This window comes from Muscardinus avellanarius, assembly GCF_963383645.1.
Source record: "Muscardinus avellanarius genome assembly, chromosome: 12".
Classification (NCBI taxonomy): domain Eukaryota; kingdom Metazoa; phylum Chordata; class Mammalia; order Rodentia; family Gliridae; genus Muscardinus; species Muscardinus avellanarius.
In genome coordinates this window covers 9,065,004-9,086,883 of record NC_137798.1, presented here as the reverse complement: position 1 = coordinate 9,086,883, position 21,880 = coordinate 9,065,004, and the positions used below count along the sequence as shown (strand labels likewise).

The 21,880-nt window shown below is 41.7% G+C and overlaps 1 protein-coding gene across 1 annotated transcript in view; it reads right to left on the bottom strand.

Moving 5' to 3' along the window:
* Positions 1-21,880, bottom strand: part of FBN1 (fibrillin 1) — a gene marked incomplete at both ends in the record, with an annotated part of 239,882 nt that overhangs the window by 68,661 nt on the left and 149,341 nt on the right. The window contains 10 exons of the mRNA XM_080708266.1: positions 1,279-1,401; positions 1,553-1,675; positions 8,270-8,395; positions 10,662-10,787; positions 12,181-12,303; positions 14,177-14,302; positions 14,406-14,531; positions 16,184-16,312; positions 16,417-16,542; positions 19,808-20,035. Of these exons, the coding sequence (XP_080564392.1) occupies positions 1,279-1,401; positions 1,553-1,675; positions 8,270-8,395; positions 10,662-10,787; positions 12,181-12,303; positions 14,177-14,302; positions 14,406-14,531; positions 16,184-16,312; positions 16,417-16,542; positions 19,808-20,035 (1,356 nt within the window). The remainder of the gene's footprint in view (positions 1-1,278; positions 1,402-1,552; positions 1,676-8,269; positions 8,396-10,661; positions 10,788-12,180; positions 12,304-14,176; positions 14,303-14,405; positions 14,532-16,183; positions 16,313-16,416; positions 16,543-19,807; positions 20,036-21,880) is intronic.

Below are 21,880 nucleotides of genomic sequence, written 5' to 3'. Positions count from 1 at the left end.
TTATTTGTTTTTATGATCTTGGGGATTGAACCCAGGGGCATTCTACCTCTGAGCACCACCCTCAGCCCTATTTTCTTTTTTATTGGGATGAACAGCATGTGCCACCAAGCCCCAGAAGCTTGAATGTAAAATTATCCCTAATGCTGTCAAATGAATACTAAGCCAAACAGATTATTCCAACTAAGTCCTTTTCAAGAAGGATCATCCATATGTTAGACACAATTCATGACCAGAAATCATTCCTGGCTTACGGAGGCTCTTTCTTGGGTTTCAGGCTCAGCGCAGACAGCAGCAAAGGAACTGAAATGGCAACCAGAGTGGACACTGAAAATTCGTGTCTGCTTAGGTTCTACTGAGTTTTCTTATTCACAGGCATTCAATGTCAAACAAATGAACCACACACACCTAATACATAAATTAAAACGTAAATATATTCTCAAACGTAATGGGAGGTTTGAGATGACCAACATCATTGAGTAAAGGCAAAGTGATTTCAACTATGATAAAATTTTCAGTGAGTTAAAAAAATTTTCAAGGAGTCACTTAGTGTGGGCTGTGGCTTCTTTTGTGCTTAAGTGACATCAGAATTAGTGAAGTACTCAGGATAAATTCATGCTTTAAGTCAAATGAGCAGCTCTAGTACTTAATGACCAACTGGATCTCAGTTTTATTTAACCCCAAATCCCTGACATCAAAAGTGCTGTTGGAGCCAGGCGTGTGGTGGCGCACGCTTGTAATCCCCGCGCTTGGGAGGCGGAGACAGGAGGATCGCGCAGGTTCGAAGCCAGCCTCCCAAAAGCTGGGATTACAAGAGTGTACCACCACGCCCAGCTTTATATCTCATAATTCTGTAATCCATTTATCTGTTGATGAACACCTAAACTGGTTCCATAATTTGGCTACTGTGAACCGTGCCGTGTGTTTTGTTTTAAACTACTAACATCATTATATACAGTGATTTCTATTATATATGATGTATATTACAAATATATTATACTATGGCACTGTAATTTAATGTACTATTATATATATATCAAATGCATTACAATTATAATTCTATCATATAATTTTATAATTATGTCATAATAGAATGTATTTATAAATATATTATGTATTATATATTATAACATAATACATATAATATATAACATAGAAATATATAATATAATATACATATGGGATGCATATTATATATATGTGTGATCGTTGGCCTGAAAGATATGGAGTTCCTTGCTTCCCTGAGTAAGGTGTACCCCGCTGTTTCCGATGCACACTTACCTGTGCAGGTGAAGCCATCGCCCGTGTATCCTTCCTTACAGAGGCAGCGGTAGGATCCCATGGTGTTCTTACAGTCTGCGTGTTGGCTGCACATATGAGTTCCATTGGAGCACTCATCAAGATCTTAAGGAAAAAGGTCACCTCGTCGTTAGCAGAATGTGTGGCATTTACATTCAACGATGCGCACCTTATATGTGACTGTCCAGGATCAACACTGTCGTCCTGATGACCGGCACAGCTCCCGAGAAGCACGTTCTGTCATTTTCGAACTCACCCGTGCACTTAATCCCGTCTCCGATCCATCCAGGACTGCAGCTGCACTTGAAGCTTCCTGCCGTGTTGGTGCAGACCGCGTGTCTGCCACAGTTGTGCGCTCCAATCTCACATTCGTTGATGTCTGGAAAAACAGCCAGTGGTTTAGAGAAACGTCTGGCACAAATGCCGACCTGCCTTCGCGTTATCCACCATGTAGGACAGAGTGGCTTAGCATCCACGTGTGAACTCTGCCTGTTGGACAGCTTGACATTTCAATGAATAAAGAGCAACGTGAATCATCTTCCATATCATAATGCAGCGTCCAGTCACCGCAAAGTCAAATGGGCCTCCTTCCTGGCAAAGACACTAGAAGGCGAGTTGCCTGATATCCTACAGTATGAATGCTCATGGTCATAAAATATTTCTATCACCAATACTTTTATTAAGTTAACTATAAAGTAATGATGTACATTGTTTGCATATCCCATATAGACAAAGAAATATGTTGGAGTATCAGAAAACTTTTGGATCGTATTATACATACTATATATATTTTATTCTTAAGCTTAAAGTCTTGTTACTTAATTGTGCTGTATTTCTGTTAAAGTTTTATTTTAGGCATTGTGAATTCAAGCATAGGCAGAAAATGTTCCTTAGGGCTATATATAAACTGTCATTTCTCTAGCTTCTTAGAGTCCTAAAACATTGGAGGGTCAACTTTCTTGCATACTTTTTGTAAAACTCAAGTCAATCCAGTAAAAATTTTGTCTGGAGGAGAAGCAGATTAGGGTCACAGTAAGGAAAGACTCAAAATTCTCCAAATTTTTTCATTCCATTTTCTAAAATTCCACTTCTAAATTTAGCCAAAAGGGACTATATAATATACATGTGTTACAGAGACACAAAGTATGAAATAAATGTTTGTTTCCCTAAAGAAACCAATTCCATAACGGGCTAGTCTCATAATCAACTTTTTTATTTGCAGAGAACAAGAACTCATAGGTATAATCTATGATGTTATATAGAAACCAATCTGTCCCACAAAACTTAGGTCAAAAAGGATAATTTTGGCATACAAAAATTTTGCAAGAATTTCCAGGGACCACTTGAATAGTGGCCTGACAAAGATACTGGGTAAGCAATTTGTGCTACCTTTTGTTTACTTAAGAAACCCAATTAAATGATTTCAAAGTGTTTGGAAAGTGCCGTTTGCCAAGTGTTCCAACCAAAGCCCTGAAGTGTTCCTGAAATCTCTGGCTTCCCTATGGCTTCTAGAGCAAAGGCAAAATAAAATAATGATGGGTTTCTTCTACAGAAAAAATCTTGTAACTTCATGAACAATCATAAGATGGGAATGTACCTAGAAAAATATCCATACAATTACAACATAGGATATAGGTGAATTTCAATGTAACTCTGGTAGTCACGTGAACTTATTGGGCTCGTACTGAAGGTCAAGAAAGGCACAGAGCTTTAGACTTGTGACTGGGAGCTTTAGCCAACTAACCGAAGACTGGAGCAAAGCACATGCCAAAGAAGGGTCCGGGATTCTGAAGGTGAGCCTTCCTGTCCCTGACCTAACAGACACACAGAAGTGCACAGATGTTCCCAATCAGAGCATGGGCACGACTTTTTCCCTGGGATAATCACACCTTCAGAAGTAAAGACATAAACCACCTCTCTTGTAGAGTTCAGCCTTAGTTACCCTCTCTTATTTGTTGTGATAGCTGGGAAATCATCTTAGGTGAAAAAAAAAAAAAAGAGCATTACTTGCTTTAGTATTAAAGCCTCTAGATATTAGAGAATCGAAGAATCAAAATCTCTCTTTGTTATTTTTTGTGGTACTGGTGATTGAACCCAGGGGCATTCTACCTCTGAGCTACACCTCAGCCCTATTTTTTATTCTTTATTTTTAAACAGGGTCTCACTAAGTTGTGAAGGGCCTCACTAAGTAGCTGAGGCTGGCTTCGAACCTGCGATCTTCCTGTCTAAGCTTCCCAAGCACTGGGATTACAAACATGCGCCACCACAACCAGATGTAAGTCATCTTCTTAATGTCTTATACTCTCAGTATGTAACAACTGAATCAAAAAGACAACATGGTCATAAAATATAAAGGCATTTCTGAATAAAATGTTTTGCATGTCTATGTATGTGTATGCACGCACTGACCATAAATAAAATATGTAATAAATAAATAAAATTTATTTATTATTAATAAATTGTTCCCAGGGCAGACTGGGGCCTAGGAATGTATTTCATTATAAAAGCATACAAAGGGGTAAACTGAGTCATAAGGAAAACAAGCAAACAAAATCGCTGTATTAAAACACCCTTCAACGATGTGAAGGAAACACAGAGAAGGCTTGCCAAGAACATCTTTTTCTGTACAAATGTTCTTTGCTCCAGACAGAAAATTCCTTTTGAAGATTAAAAAATTAAGTGTAAGCCAAGAAAAGCCAAGAAATTCAAATTGTGGGCTGACACCGCAACCTCCTTAACCTTGAGAATCCTTCGTGAATGGTGACTCAGAGGTCTTAGTGCCCAGCTCCCTGGAGGTGTGAGCCACCCGTGAGAGGAAGCAGGGTCTGTGTGTCCCATGCAAGTCTGACATCCACGTAACATCCACTTCACCACGCCTGTTGGAATTCTGCTTCGGCCTCCTGGACCATCATCCAGGGAGAGACCATATCAGCCACACCAACACCTTCCTTCCCGTCGCCTGGGCATCCGTCACATGGGTCCTGATTCAGGAGAGTTGGCACACGGCAGTCTCCTCGATTAGGAGCGCACGGGCAAGCCAAACACAAAGGCTACTTCCATTTCTTAATTTGGATGGAAATTTGAGCCAACACTATCAACCGAACACCCATGGAGCTCTCACAGGCTGCCGGCCAGTGGGGGAGGAGTAAGAGTGATGGGAAGCTGGAAGTTAGTGTGCGCAAAGCCTGGCTGCTGGGGTCGAAGGCTCTGATTTTCCCCCATGGACTAAGACCCACCAGGAACACTTCTCGGGTGAAAGGAACGAGAAAATTCGAGAAACGTCCTTACTCGGAAATCCAGCGTGTGTGTGCGTGTGTGTGTGTGTGTGTTTTGTTTTACTGAGGATAGAACAGAGGGACATTCTACTTCTGAGCTACACCCCCAGCCTGATTTTTTATTTATTTATTTATTTATTTATTTATTTATTTATTTATTTATGGTACTGGGGATGGAACCCAGGGGCATTTTACCTCCAGGCTGCACCCCCAGCCCGATTTTTTATTCTTTATTTTGAAACAGGGTCTCACTGAGTTGCAAAGGGCCTCACTAAGTAGCTGAGGCTGGCCGCGAACCTGTGATCCTACTGTCTCAGCCTCCCGAATGCTGGGATTACAAGCGTGCACCCCGCTATGTTTTGTTTTGAAACAGGGTCTCATTAAATTGTGGAGGGGCCTCACCAAGTTGCTAAGACCGGCAGCCAACCCGAGATCCTCCTGTCTCATCCTCCCAAGTACTGGGATTACCAGAGTGCACTACCACGCCTGTTGAAATTCAGCTATTTTAACTGAAAATAATTCTGCTTTTATTCTACTTAATGGATGCTTCTTCACTAACTACATGAGCACAGGAGAGACAAGACTCACCCAGGAGAGCAAAGGGCACTGGCCCATTTTTTTCTTCTTCCAATTACAATGATAGAATCAGCAATAGGAGGCCTACACTGGGTCACAGAAACATTGCGATCCAGCCCACTTAGCCAGGCACAGAAGAGCTATGTTCTAGGTTTTAAGCAAAGGCACATTCTCCCTCCATTAAATGAAATATTCCCCTCAGCAATAACCACCATTTGGACAAAACTTAAGGAGAGAAAAAGAAACCCTCAGTATCTGTGTGGGCTGGGAATGTAAGTCAGTGGGTGGATTCTTGACACTGCCCAAGTGATTGGAGAAGGAGGGAAAAAAAAACCATGTTTATTTGTTAAAATGGAAATAATCAGTAATGGCAAGGGGGCTGAAATATTTAGACAAAGCTGTAATGGAACCCAGAGGACGTTTTTCAGTTCTCATGAAACAGAGTTCCTCCTGATGAAATAGCATACATGTTTTTATAATTCCTTTCCAGGACACTCATTAAAAAATCTACATAAACAAATAAATAAGTAGATATATTTATTTTCCCTGTTAAAATAAGTAGATATATTTATTTTTGCCTCTATTGCACCAGAGCTCTGACATCTGCTCTTGCTGATATTTGTTCTGTGGCTTGCTTATCCAATTAAGGAAGGTATGTATCTCTATTTACATTAGTCGCCTGGAACATTATATAAGGACTTGACTTTACCATGCTCATCACCAAAGTAACCTGATGGTATTCTAATTTGTGAGTGACACTAATTTTAAACCAAAAAACAGCCCCCCCCCAAAAAAAAATCCTTAGTTACAAGGAATTTAAAAACAATTTGGCCCATATTTTGAAAAACTTGTTCTTTAAGGGTATCAACTTTCTGCCAGTTTGCTTGTGTAAGTCCTTTCCAATCCAGCCTGATACCCGTGGTTGTTAATAACAGAATCCAGGCCCCTGCTTCCACACGTCTCTACAATGTCACTTCTATTTGAGTACTGTCACCCCGGTGACCTGTTTATGATCACAAACCAATAGAAGAGCTAGGAATAAAATCCAGGGTTCTATTTTTCTTTTAAACGAGGAAACCACATGTTAATCTACTAATATCCGAGGGGCCGTGGGACTCAAGTGGGTTTTGTTAAATTAAAAAAATTTTTTTCTAGGCTAGAGTTTGAAAGAATGGGGGACAATCTTGTCTCTTTGAAAAGGGGAGAATTTCTCCAACTCTCTACCCTGTGTTTCCATCCAGGTGATTCACTAAAAGGTTGCTGTTGCTACTGCAAAACTGATGTTTTCTCACCTAACATGGAGGACACAGCTCTTGTCACCAGTCTCTTTATCTCTGGAAATTCACTATAAAAAAGCAAGCCTTTCAGTAAACAGAGGAAAAATTTTCCTTCCTTAAACTGATTTCAAGCCCATGCCAGCAGACAGTAATGCAGAATTTTTGCTGGACCAGAAGTCATGTCTTTCATTAAAATGGCCTCTAGACATGGTGTCTGTATGCCTCATTTAAGATGGCAGCAATAACTCTTAGTCATTGGCCAGCACTAGGCCAAGGGTGTTATATACATTATATCCCATTTACTTCAAATGATACTAATATGGTATGAAAACATCAGTTTTCTTCTTGATAAGAGACCTAAGGTAACCAGTCACTACACATGTCCCGGTTAGCTGGAATTTGAAGAATAGAATTCTAGAGATTCTTTTCCTATAAGGAATGAGGTTACTTTCTCTCTTCATAAGCCTCACTGCCCTCCCAGTGACCTTCAGTGGGCTCAGCTTAGCCGGGCAATGGTATCAGCACATTAGATAAAACACAGGGTAGGAATGCCCCACCCACCTCTTCATCACTGACATACCACCATCCCTAATAGAACCCTCTATTTAAACACGAAGCTAAAAATAATGTTTGGGCCACAGACATACAGCGCTAAGCATCCTTTGTACCTGAGAGGCCAGGTGGGAGAGTTCAGAGTTTAAAGACTATGTCATTTATCAGAATGGCCCCCCTAGCGTCCCAGCTTTATGCTCCTATCCACAGCCTGGCTGGAATCTGTCATTTGCTGGGCCATCAGTAATAGTACTGCCATTATCCTATGTGCTAGTAATTTTGACACTCGGCATCACTGGCTGGTGTGCAGCAACAAGAAATATGTTTTAATGATTTCTTGAAATGTGTTGATATAATTAAGAGGAGGATCTGTACATTTCACACGTTTCCAGTCCGCAAATATTTTGATGTTTAAGTCACGAGGGCCTGCCAAACTGGCCTTTGGAATTAAAGTCTGTTATTTATAAAAATAAAAAATCATACAGTTACCTAATTCAAGTTCACCATAGTCTCCATTATGTCTTAAATTATGTTACATGTCATAATCTGTTACATTAATATAAGTTACTGCAGTGAAACCTTATTAATATCATCGCCACATGCTTGAACATACCAACTAAACACTTAGAAAACAATGTCATTGCCACAGAGGGACTTCTTACATTTGACATTTAAAATGATAGACTCCCACAAATATTGTGAAAGATTTTTCTCAGGTGCTATTTGTACAGACAAACAAAATTGCAAATGGTTCAATTATCACTTCAAAGGATTTATTAAATCCCATGAGTAGAAACCTATTTGGGCTACACCAAACTAATACATCAAAGTGCTCTAATTTATGGGATGGGAAGGCTGTTGAAAACTGATGAAATATATGGACTGCAGGATATATTTCCTTAAAAGGCAATTTCAGTTATAAAACTTTAAACAAAGTATTGGCAAAGATTTGCTTTGATAAAAAGAGATGACTGATAATTGCCCGGTCGCTATTTGGATATGGAAATGTGCTTTCAACCCCATAAGAATTGTGTCATTTATAGTGTTAACTTATGCGATACATCTTTTTTTTTCCCCCCCGCAGGTAAAGGGAAAAGAGTTCAACTTTGATCCAACATAAACTCTGACAAATTTCAAAGCCTTTGTAAAAGCTAAATTAATGAGAAACGTTACACAAAATGCTTTATAGTGCAGTTAAGATGTTAACAGTTCCAAAACTTGAATTAACCTCAAATTATTGTAGAAGCCTCTTAACCACTCATATTTTATTGTTCAATATTGAAAAAGACACACCTGTACAGCCAGTTTTTCCCTTTTTGCCTGAATATCCCATATCGCAGTGGCAGATAAAGGAGCCTTTGGTATTTTCGCAGGTCCCGCTTAGGCAGATATTTGGATTCAGGTCACATTCGTTGACATCTGTAAGACATAGGTGTTATTCATTACGTGCAACTGTTTTACTTAATTGAATAGTTTTTCTATGAGATAAAATAACTATGGCAAATAAATTAGAATAGGTGAAGAAATCTTATAAAAATATTATAAAATACTTTAATAATGCTTTCACTCAGTAAAAAAAAAAAATATGGCAGTTAAGGAGCCAAAGTCATATTGCCGGCTAATTATATAAACTGGTTTTACCTGGCCCCAGAAGGGGGTCAGGTGATCAAATAAACAGATTGGCTCCAAGCTGCTCACGTGACAGTTTGGAAAACTTTTTCAAATGGCACACATACTCTGTTGCAAAAATAGAAATTTTAACTCAGTATGCAATTTTAGTTTCCATAGTCAAAAAGAAAGACGAGATGAACTGTAAGTCTTAGCACAAGTCAGTAAAAAGTTTTTATTTATTTCCCAGATTTAAAAAATACTGTTTTATGACATTCGTTTCAGGTACTAAGACTTCATACATTTAATATATTTTTTTCTGTGTATGGTACTGGGGACTGAACCCTAGGGCATTCTACCTCCCAGCTATAACCCTGGTCCTTTTTATTATTTATTTTTGGAACAGGGTCTCACTAAGTTGCTGAGGTACGTCTCAAACCTGTGATCCTCCTGTCTCAGTCTCCCAAATACTGGGATCCCAGTTGTCTACCACCATGCCTGGCTAGACTTCATACATTTGCAGTAAAAATTTTCAAAACTATAAATGTGGTAAAGATTTAACCAATTCATGACTCTTCTAAGACAGAAGAGACTTTCCACTGAAATAACTAAAAAAATGGACAGTAGATATGCAAAAGTTTTTTTTTAAAGATATTGGACATTAGGCACTATCATTGAGAGAAATAAAATAAATTATGCAGGTTCTAGATGGCCCTCAGATTAAAGTATTAAGGGAGTTTTAAGTCCATGGTCTGGAGAGCGGGAGGCTGGATGGATCTAAGAACTCTCACTGAGTCGAGGGGAAAAGAGGGGAAGAATCCGGGAAGTTTTAAAGGCCAAGATAGCTAAAGGTCATAGGTAAAAGGACAGAAGAGACATCCGTAGAGGGTCTTCCTCGATCACTCAAGTGAATGGTGATGAGCACACTTATGTGAGGTAGCTAACCGTTCAAGGCTGGGGAAAGCAGGACCCAGAAGAATCAGAAGCAACAATCCTCAAAGCTCACAGAAGGCCTGGAACTGTGCCCATCCCCACCAGCCAAACTGGAAAACCTCATAATTCACAGGGAATTGGGTGCAGTATCCAGAAGGGTCTTGCCTAAGGAACGCAGCAAAATTAGCCCCAGGCTAACTGCTGCTTAAAAGCTTAAGTGCAAGACCTTGAAAGGATCAATCTGTTTCCGAGTAATTTAACTATACTCCAGAGCAAAGCCCGAGAATATTTCTAGAAACACAGAAACATCCAGTACCTAAGACATCCAGTACCTACTAAGGCGAAACTTACAATGCTTGGCTTATGATAAAAAAATTTACCAGGTATTCAGTGAAGCAGGAAAATATGAACCAGAGTTAGGAAGAAAGTCAATGTATTGAAATGATCCAGAATTGACACAGAGGACAGAATTTATCACACTAGGGTGCTAAACAGTTATTACAACTACATTTCATGTTCAGGAGGAATGATTGAACATATTAAGTACAGACACAGACATATGAAAACAGACCCAAAATAAACTTTTAGAGATGAAAACTATAATGACTGAGATAAAAAATTCAGTGGGAAGCATTAAGGCAGATTAGATACTGCAGAAGAAAAGCTTAATACATTTGAAGGCCTAGCTATAGGAACTATCCAAAGCAAATGTCGTCAATTCTAAAGTTTACTGAATTCTTGTTGGAGATAAATTTTGTGTGGCTTTAGAGAAACACTTATTTTAAAAGCGTATTAAACTGGAGTCACATCAGGGAGAGGGACAAGCGGACAGAAGTAATGGATAGATAATAGACAAATGAATCTATTATGTGAGATGATCATTGTTAATTTTGGATAAATTGCTATAATATTAAAAAATTTTTAAAAAATGTCTATTAGGAGTTGGTTAGTGGTTAGCTCATCAATATACCATATCTGATAAGAGCATTATATCACAGAAGCAAGAAAGCTTCTCTTTGGAATGCTGGCTCTAAAATAGAAGTAGTATGCTCTTAAATAAGCAACAACTAAACAAACTTTAATGTGATTTAACAGTGCGTGCGAATAATCAGACAGGATGGACAGTTCTGTCTTCTGTGCTTACCTACACAAGTTTTCATGTCTTCAGACGCCATGAATCCATCATAGCACAAACACCTGTACTCTCCTGGTATGTTTGTACACTGGCCGCCATCACAGATATTGGGGTTATCTTCACACTCGTCAATATCTGCAAAGAATGAAACCAACAAGCACACGTTGTTGGTATTGAGTCCATTATTCAGTGAGAAAACGTAACTGAACCAAGTCACATAAACTCAGCCTATTTGCATAAGACTATTAACGCTCATATCCAAAGGCACGTAAAGTACATGATCCCATCAGGTCTTCTAAGGTGAAAAAGGAAAGAACCACTTTTAAGATTCACAATATACTCTTTAAGACAAGATCCGCGTCCACTTAAAAGTCTGTATTTAATTTAAAAAATTAACTCATATGAATTTATCATTCAAACATGATGAGGGAGCTGGGAGGGGGAAGAGGGAAACTCCCTAATGTACAGGATGTACGTTCATAAACAAAGTCAATCACTAAGCCAAGCATGGGAAGAGGAAGGGAAGGGAACAGGGTGGGCATTGGGTAAGGGCTAATTTGGGTGATGTGTGCATGGATGCCTCCATCTTGTACTCCATTAAGATTTAGGACTCCAATAAACCAATAAAGAAACATTAAATAAACAAAAATGATTAGAGATTTTCTTTTTTCTCATTGTCAAGTTACAAATGCCTACGGCCTATTATTTTCTATTTTATTTATATTTATGGTGAAAATCACTTGAAATAAGCCTATGTACTGAAAAAGTACATTTCATTTTTAAATAACATTTAATTAGCCTTTAACATTTCATTTTTATAGTCAAATTTACATCTGGAGTTTTTTTTTTTTTTTGGGGGGGGGAGAGTTTTCTTTCACCTATAAAATAGCTATGGTTTCTTGACTCAAATTCTTTTAACCAGAGTCAAAATCAAACCCTCTGACACCCACTTCATTTCTCATCTGTAGCTTTCTTGATCCTGGGTGATACAGCAGGAATCAGAACAGTGGGTCTTAAACTTTGGCTTGCATCCAAATGATTTGGAAAAGTTGTAAAAACACAGACTACTGAGACAACTGAGACTACCCAGTAGTTTCTGCTTCTGTAGATCTGGGATGGGGCCCGAGATTTTATATTTCTAACCAGTCCTCAGGCGATGCTATACCTAGATCGGCACTGAACTTGATTAACACGTCAAACTCTTCAAGAAGAGTTTGATCAATAAGGAAAATGAAGCTTGATCAATAATCAATAAAAAAACACATTTTATAGTCCGTATATTATATGCCAGGCACTATACTGAGCTTTGTATATGCTCTTCCGTACAGACCATCTGAGTTCCTTAGTTCCTTGTATAGATATAAACGAAATCTGATGGTAAGTATCTTGGTCAGAGACACGCAGCCAAAACATGTGATGAACAAGGATTCAAAGCTAAGACTGGCTGAATCCAAAGCCCAGGCCCTGCACCACTCTACTTAGGGGGCTGACACAGAGAGATTTCAAAAGGAGGCTGACACTCACTTACCCGTGCATGATCTCTGGTCGGGCATCAGTGCGAATCCTGGCTGACAGCTACATTCATAGCTGCCTTCGGAGTTTGTGCAGAAGGTTTCACAGCCTCCGTTCATGATGCTGCATTCATCGATGTCTAGAAGAAATGACAAGCATGTCACCTCCTGGTATGGGGTCAACATACATTTATTTATTTATTTATTTATTTATTTATTTATTTATTTATTTATTTCAGTACTGGGGATGGAACCCAGGAGCATTCTACCTCCAAGCTACACCCCCAGCCCTATGTTTTAAGTCTTTTTATTTTTTGTGGTACTGGGGATGGAACTCAATAGCCTTCTACCTCTGGGCTACACTCCCAAACCTATTTTATATTTTATTTGGAAACATGGTCTCACTAAGTAGCTGAGGCTGGCTTAGAAACTGGCATGATCCTCCTGTCTCAGCCTCCCAAAGTACTGGGGTTACAAGTGTGCGCCACCACGCCTGGCTAGTCTTTTTATTTTTTGAAACAGGGTCTCACCGAGTTGCGAAGGGCCTCGCTAAGTAGCTGAGGCTGTCCGCAAACCACAATCCTCTGGTCTCAGCTTCCCAAATGCTAGGATTACAAGTGTGAACCACTATACCCGGCTCTGATTTAAACATTTATGTCCTCCCAAATTATACTAAGATTTAGCTAACATCATGACAGTATTAAGAGGTAGGACCTTAATCGGTAATTGGGCCATGAGCGCTCAACCCTTATGGTGACATTGGTGCCATTTACAAAGGGTGAATTTGGTCTCCTCTCACCTTCTTGCCTTTTGACAAGGCCCTGTGCCAGCACTTTGATACTGGACTTCTTGGTCTCCTAAACTGTGAGTCAAAGAGTTTCTATTCATTATAAATTATCCAGCCTCAAGGATTCTGTTATAGCAGCATGAATACTGACTAAGACACCTTCTCTGTTTATAATGGTGGCAATTCTCTTGCTCACAGAGTCCATTCTAAACTTGAAATTCAGTTTGGTTGGCTGAGGTTACAATCATTTTTAAGAACCTGAGCTGAAGTTCTGAGTTGCTTCGGGCCAAGTATTCAGAAGGATTTGTGCTGATTTATGGTTTTGGGTGGAAACCATGTGAGCGTTGGCAGTTCCACACGGTGTACACCCCAAACCAGGAAAAAACTGGCAGCATCTAAGAAATTTCACTTTGACTTTGGGCATAATAAAGCCACAGGACTTTCTATGCCGCTCTTCACGGCAAGACTAAACCTACAAAGGGCTGACCATGAAACAAAATGCGTGTCCCGCAAAAACCCATCTTCAAGGAGCACCCAACATGGCCTCTATTTCAACTGGAGATAGGAACGTCTCGGGGTCGTCCTTCCCACGGTGATTCTTTGAAATCTTTTAGCTGATGTACACCACCTGAGTGTAAATATCTCACCCTGTGCTTTTTTTTGTCTTTTCTATTGCACTCTTCACACTTAGTGTATTTCAGGGGGCCAGATAACACTGGCTAGTTTGCCTTGCACACGTGTGCATAAACAAGGCATACATGGGTCAAATAATACTTGTGATGGCAAAAACCATCCTATATCCTTCACTAAACTAACTCTCTCTCTCTCTCTCTCTCTCTCTCTCTGCAGTACTGGGGAACCCAGTGGCATTCTACCTCCAAGCCTCACCCCCAGCCCTACTTTTTATTCTTTATTTTGAAACAGGGTCTCACTGAGTTGCAAAGAACCTCACTAAGTAGCTGAGGCTGGCCGCGAACCTGGGATCCTTCCTGTCTCGACCTCCCAAGTACTGGGATTACAAGTGTGTGCCGCCACACCTGGCTCTGACTCTTTAAAACAAATAGGGGAGGTGCTGTCTAAGGACTGTGAGCCACTATTAAAAGAGTTTTCCTTACAGGGAATCAAGAAAGGTTAAGTAAAAGTAGTGATGAAAACAGAACTCAGAAAATACTGTTTACTCACTTTACAAAAGGACTAAATTCAACATAAAACAAGAAGTGACTTACCAACACAGAAGAGCCTATCGGGAGTTGAGTGATAGCCAGGGTTGCAGGCACACTGATACTTCCCTATGAGGTTCACACAGCGGCCGTTGGGACAGAGGTTCGCGCTCAGTTCACACTCGTTGATGTCTGTTTAGAAGTAAAGAAGAACAAATATAAGCTTCCAACTCTGGCAGAGGCGTAGGTGGAGCAGGTGGCCTCAGGCAAGCGATGCGAAAGGTGTCCTCCTTACCAATACACGCAGAGATGTTTGGGGACAGCTGGTGACCAGGTGGGCATTCGCAGCGGTAACTTCCCTCTGTGTTCAGGCAAACGCCTCCACGGCAGAGAAGAGGATCTCGCTGACACTCATCGATATCTGAAAAATAGAAATGACACAGGATGGAGATGCTGGTGGTTCCCTCATCTCCTTTGCCAAGACATCCCCTTTACCATCCCTCAGTTGCTAGGGGTCCTGAACACTAATGGCTTACAGCTCCCTTTATTATTTATTTTTATTTTTATTTTTTGTGGGTCTGGGGATGGAACCCAGAGGCATTCGACCTCCGAGCTACACCCCCTGCCCTTTTTTATTCTTTATTTTGAAACAGAGTCTCACTAAGTTGTGGAGGGCCTCATTAAGTAGCTGAGGCTGTATTTTTATTTTATTATTTTTGTGTGTGTGTGGTACTAGGGATGTGAACCTAGGGGCATTCTGCCTCCAAGTTATACCCCCATCCCTTTGTAAAAAAATTTTTTGTTGTTATGCCGGGCCTGGTGGCGCATGCGGAGACAGGAGCATCATGCAGGTTTGAAGCCAGCCATGCTGGCTTAAGAGACCCTGTTTCCAAATAAAAAAGTATAAAAATAGGTCTGGGAGTGTAGCCTGGAGGTAGAAGGGTTTCCAGGAGCCCCAGTACCAACCAACCAACCAACAAACAAATTGTGTGTGTGTGTGTGTGTGTGTGTGTGTGTGTGTGTGTGTGTGTTACTGAGGCTTGAATCTAGGGGCATTCTACCTTTGAACTACATCCCCAGCTCTATTTTTTTATTCTTTATTTTGAAAATGGGGTCTCACTAAGCTGCAGAGGGCCTAAATAAGTAGCTGAGGCTGGTCGCAAACCTGCAATCCTCCTGTCTCAGCCTCCCAAGTACTGAGATTATAAATGTGCACCACCAAGCCTGGCAAATTTTCTTTTGTTGTTTTCAAACAGGCTGATTTTGAAGCTAGGATCTTACTGTCTCAGCCTCCCAAACACTGGGATTAAAGGCATATGCCACCATGCCTGGCCAGGGTCTCTTCCTGAATTGATGTCCATTGCACTGAAGAATATCTGGGAGGTGAGAGATTAGAGCCCTTTCCCATGCTAGAGGTCACCCATGGCCGATAACTCATTGAACTGGCATGTAAATATAAAATTTTGACCTTGAATCAGCAGCTGCTTTCTGGCTCCTCTGTACTCAGGAGTTCCCTGTAGGATCAGACTAAGGCTGAAATGCAGCCAAATGCCTGGATTATTGTCTTTCCTGCATTAATCTTCTTCCCCCACTCCCTGATAGGCTCCTGAGAACATTCCCTGGGGGCAGGACACTTTAGCAAGCATCCCTAAAGCTTAAAGCAGTGCTTAAGTCTAAAGCATCACTTTAGACGCTGTTTCTAGGGAACCTGACTTACAGCAGTCAGCTCGATCGATCTCTCTTTCTAGAAACGCGGGACACGCAAGCCCTGTGATGGGACTTCTACTCTAGCTTACCTCTGAACCGTTCTCGATATTTTAACTCTCCCAGGTGTTCAGCTTGCTTCTCAAGGATACACAACTGACCTTCGAGGTCACCCTCAGCCCTCCAGAAGGGGTTTTCCCTCATTCCTTCTCCACGTCAGCCTCCCTCTACCACAGACTGATTTCTGGCTCATTGCTCAGGAGACCAGGATGATGGGCCGCAGGAAGAATCCGGGGCACGGGCTGCGAGGGCACCCGAGCTCCTCGTCAGCCTTCTCTGCCTGTGCGGGCCAAGTGGCCACAGACCTACCCATGCAGTTCTTCATCATCATGAATCCACTCTCATAGCCTTCATCACACTTGCACTCAAAGTCCCCCGGGGTGTTCACACACTGGCCTCGGCCACAGAGGTCGGGAGATATGCGGCACTCGTCGATGTCTGTAAGAAAAGGGCGCACGGCGGTGAGTGAGCGTCAGGACGGCACGAGGAAGAGACAGGATTTTACAGGTGAGCCTCTCTGCCCCGGAGACCCAGGCACTGACCTGTGCAGTTCCTCTCTTCAGAGTCGAGAGCAAAGCCGCTGTCGCACCTGCACTTGAAGCTGCCGATGGTGTTCCTGCACTTGCCGTGGGTGCAGAGGCTGGGGATCATCTTGCACTCGTTGATGTCTTCAAAGAGAAACACGGGGGAGAGAGACTTATAAGCCAAGCAAGCAGGAGGCCTCCATGTCCAGAACCCAGTAGGCTGCAGGGTCCTGAAGTAAGATCCTGGCAATATTCCTTTCAAACAATGTGTGATGACCCAGGAGACGTGGCTTCTTGTAAACACTTCTAGCCTTTTTTGATTTCTCCACTTTCAAAAACATTTTTGGAGAAGCCAAGTGTGTTTATTTGGACGTCTAGGTCCCAGAACACCACCTTATGCATCATTATATACTTAATAATAATTACTGTGATTACTTAATCAATTTATTTATTTTTGTGGCACTGGGGATGGAACCCAGGGGCATTCTATCTCCGAGCTACATCCCCCAACCCTATTTTTATTCTTTATTTGGAAACAGGGTCTCACCGAGTTGCAGAGGGCCTCACTAAGTAGCTGAGGCTGTTCATGAACCACTATCCTCCTGTCTCAGCCTCCCAAATTCTGAGATTACAAGTGTGTACCATCACGTCTGGCTATGATTACTTATTAATACTTAATAATGTTTTTCCTAGTATACAAGAATCTCTTTCAGTTATAATGACAAAATTTTAATGGTTTATAATATTGAGAAAATATTTTAAAATAGTACAAATTATTACTACTAATAATAAATATGAGTAATAAGTATTACTCATATTTACCACAAATAAGTGAATACATTTTTTTTGGCAGGTGTGGGGATGGGACCCAGGGGCATTCAACCTCCGACTACACCCCCTTACCTATTTTTTATTCTTTATTTTGAAACAGGGGCTCACTAATTTGGGGAGGGCCTCACTAAGCTGAGGCTGTCTGCGAACTGTGATTCTCTGGTCTCAGCCTCTCGAATGCTGGGATTACAAGTGTGCGCCATGATGACCGGCTAAGTGCATACTTTAAATGACAAACATCTATCCTTAAAAGCACAGAGAGGATGACCAAAACACATTAACCCATCACAACCAATTGAATACACAGTAGAATAAGGTATTCACTTCATGCTGTTTGGTGCTTTCTTGATATATCTTGATGTCATTTATAACCTAACTTATACAAGGAATTTGTACTATTTTAAAATATTTTGTCAATATCATATACCATTAAGATTTTGCCACTACTACCGAAAGAAATTCTTGTACACTAGAAGACCCTGCATATACACAGCATGTGACTCAAGTTTCCCCTCACTGGGGACCTTTCTAAGCAAGATCTAGAGCTCAAGAGGCACATGTGAGGTCATGAAAGACAGAACTGGCAGATTAAATCAAGGACATCAAGTTCTTTGAGGGCAAAGGATTACCACAGCCATCGGACATAAATTGTTCAAGTTGCTTTGAATTAATTTAAGAGGGCTCTCTGAAAACTCTTTCCAAATAGAACAATGTTAACCCCCAGGACTTCTTGGGTCAAAGAAAGGAGAAGGAGAAGGAGAAGGAGAGGGAGAGGGAGAGGGAGAGGGAGAGGGAGAGGGAGAGGGAGAGGGAGAGGGAGAGGGAGAAAGAGAAGGAGAAGAAGAAGGAGAAGGAGAGGGAGAGGGAGAGGGAGAGGGAGAGGGAGGAGAGGGAGAGGGAGAGGGAGAGGGAGAGGGAGAGGGAGAGGGAGAGGGAGAGGGAGAAAGAGAAGGAGAGGGAGAGGGAGAGGGAGAGGGAGAGGGAGAGGGAGAGGGAGAGGGAGAAGGAGAGGGAGAAGGAGAAGGAGAAGGAGAAGGAGAAGGAGAAGGAGACGGAGAAGGAGAATGAGGAGGAGGAGGCAACCACCAAATTTTTCTACACACAGACAATTAAGTGGTATTTATACACTTATTTTCTGTTTTCTGAGTTAATTTAGTTATGAAGGATATAATACTTGATCCAGACCTTTAAAGTCCATCGTGAGAAACAATGGGCAAAACCGAGTTGCCAACACTAATTCTACACGCAGAACTTAAGCTGGGATCGCTTGCATAACTGCATCTCTGGGTGCCCGATTCTATTTTTCCATCTGCTGAAGTAAATAAACTCTATCGTTGTGCATAAAAAAGTTAAATCAACTTTTTTTTTTTTTGGCGTGTGTGGTACTGGGGATTGAACCCAGGAGCGTTCCATCTCGGAACTCTACCCTCAGCCCTATCTTTAAATTTTTATTTGAAAACACAGTCTCACTAGGTTGTTGAGAATCTCACTCTACCTGCTGAGGCTATCCTCAGACCTATGCTCTGCCTGTGTTTGCCTCCAAAATACTGAAATTACAGGCATGGGCCACCACCGTTGGCTCTAAATCAATTTTTATTTAGACTAGATCCAACTGCTTATCTCTGACGCAGATTTGAGGTTGCAACATGACACACTAAAATAGTATTTGAAAAATCCTAAGTCACCCGAGTGTGTTTGCCACAGAGAAGAAGTTGCTGGGTTTGGACAGAAAGGACCTGCAGGGTTTCTCAGCCACCTCTGTCTGTACTCAGTGGATGGCAGCCATGTGGACGCTTCAAATCAGCAGACAGACGGTCAGATCACATGGCCTTAGCAGATGGCATACAGCTTTCCAGGGGCGGGGGGCGGATTTCCCTTTCACTTATTTTTGGCTTGGGGTAGTATTAAGATGGACCCTAGCACTCTGTGTCTTAGAAGAGTGAGGTTAGAGATCTCAGAAAGTTCTGAGAAAGTGAGTCTAGCACAAGCCAGGCGTGGTGGTGCACACTTGTACTCCCAGCATTTGAGAGGCTGAGACAGGAGGATCGCAGTTTGCGGACAGCCTCAGCTACTTAGTGAGGCCCTCCGCAATTCAGTGAGATCCTGTTTCAAAATAAAGAATAATAAAAAAAAAAATAGGGCTGGGGGTGTAGCTTGGAGATAGAATGCCACTGGGTTCCATCTCCAGTACTGTAAAAAAAAAAAAAAAAAAAAAAAGAAGAGTTTAGCACAGAGGGAACATTTTTCTATTTATAATTCAGAAAGCTAGAGAGCCAAGCATGGTGGCACATGCCTGTAACCCCAGTACTTGGGAAGCTGAGACAGAAAGATGGCAGGTTCGCGGCCAGCCTCAGCTATTTAGTGAGGCCCTCCACAACTCAGTGAGACCCTGTTTCAAAATAGAGAATAAAGAAAAATTAGGGTTGGAAAAAATAATTCAGAAAGCTAAACAGACAAGCTGAGTTGAGCCAGAGAGGACTACACTGATGATATTCACTGTAATAATTCTTGTGGGCTCATGAAAAAGGTATCCCGTTGCTCTAAAGAGCAAACCAGTGGACTGTCCAAAACACCATACCTTTGAAGAAAGGTTTCCCGTTGGTAATATCTTTTGTGGCAAACCCAGGACCCCTGGGGCAGAGCTCCTCATACTCTGGGGTGTTTCTTAAAGGACACTCCTCGCATTCCTCGGTGCCCCAGGCGCCCCCGACGGAGCAGCAGCAGGCATCCATGCGGTGGCGGCCGGCGATGGGCAGGGTACACTCCTCGTCGTCATATCGCAGGTAGCAGGTTTCCAGGCGGATGTCTGTCACAGGGAACAGAGGAGAGGCTCAGGAGGGCTGCCCTGCTTTTCCTGCCCCGAACTGCCACCTCTCCTTAGGAACTAAGGCGCTATATACTTATTGGGTGGAATTGAATATATTTTTTCGTGGAAGCAAACCAGGCTATGATGGGAGGATTCCTGCCTATAATAGAGACGCTCTTCTCTCTTCTCTGTGATAAGCTCCCTTTCAGCTTCAGGTGTCTTCTGGCAATTCACATAAGGTGAGGTATTCTGAGAACTCCGACTGTGCTCTTTGGGGGAAGTTTTCTCCCTGTCTCTGACGTCTGAGTGCCACACAACTTTTTTTTTTTTTTTATCATGTTTTCTCTATCAAAACAAGAGCTCTGAAAACAAATCCTAAGCTAAACACTGAGCATCCTTCAACTGAAAAACCTAAATGAAGGATTTCATTAAATGCCAGTTCTTCCAAAGAAACTAAGACTCCAGAGTGGGATCAACCGACATCCTTCATTACCAAAAGACTCTGGGGTTTAAGTTTTATATCTATAGGTCTGTTAGTTCTAATTTGTAAATGGTCAAAATCCCTAGCCAGGCGTGGTGGCCCATGCTTGTACTCCCAGCATTTGGGAAGCTGAGACAGGAGGACTGTGGTTCGAAGACAGGCTCAGCTACTTAGTGAGGCTCTTTGCAACTCAGTGAGACCCTGTTTCAAAATAAATAATAGAAAATAGGGCTCGCATTGTAGCTTGGAGGTAGAATGCCCCTGGGTTCCACCCCCAGTATCACACATACACAAAATAATCCCTTAACTGCAAACCGCTCTTAACCACTGCAACCAGCACCACTGTTTGTATGCTGGCTTTCACTAAGGATGCTCTTCAGAGCACTGACAGTCCGAAGCCACAGTCCTAACATCAGAATAATCTGCCAGACACCAAAAGCATTACTTTTGGCTTTGAAACTTGCTGACATGGGGGGCAGCCTCCTAAGGACTTAGTGCTCTCGATCCTGTGCCTGGTCTCCCCCACGTCATTGGGATGGTCTGACTGGGTTCGAGGTGCCTACTTGGGCATCACCACTCTTAATACCAATAGGTGTGTTTCCTGAAAGGCCTGTCTTTCGAGCTGGTGGTGAGACGTATCTGTAAGTCATTACATATGATTTCCTATTAAATGCAAATGCTGTTTTTCTTTCCAGCATTCACCTTGTATCTTGTAGCCCATGGCATATGGAAGGCAGATAGAATAGTTTTGGAATAATAGTTGTGATAAAAATGATATAAGAATAATTATACAACAAAGAGCTCGAGTTTCTCCTCAATAGCTTGTTCTCTACTATTCTTTCTTTTTCTTTTCCTTATTCTTTTCTTTTTGTGTGCGTGCATGGTACTAGAGATGGAACCCAGGGGCCTTCTACCGCTGGTCTACACCCCAGACCTATTATATGTATGTATGTATGTATGTATGTATATGTGTGTGCATATATATGTGTGTGTGTGTATATATATATATATATTTTTTTTTTTTTTTTTTTTTTTTGCGGGTCTGGAGATGGAACCCAGAGGCATTTGACCTCTGAGCTATACCCCCTGCCCAATTTTTTATTCATTATTTATTTATTTATTTATTTATTGGTGGTACTGGGGGTGGAACCCAGAGGCTTTCTACCTCCGGGCTATACTCCCAGACCTTTTTTATATTTTATTTGGAAACAGGATCTCACTAAGTAGCTGAGGCTGGTTTCGAACCCATGTGATCCTCCTGTCTCAGCCTCCCAAGCGCGGGGATTACAAGCATGCGCCACCACGCCCGGCTTATTCGTTATTTTGAAACAGGATCTCACTGAGTTGTGGAGGGCCTCACTAAG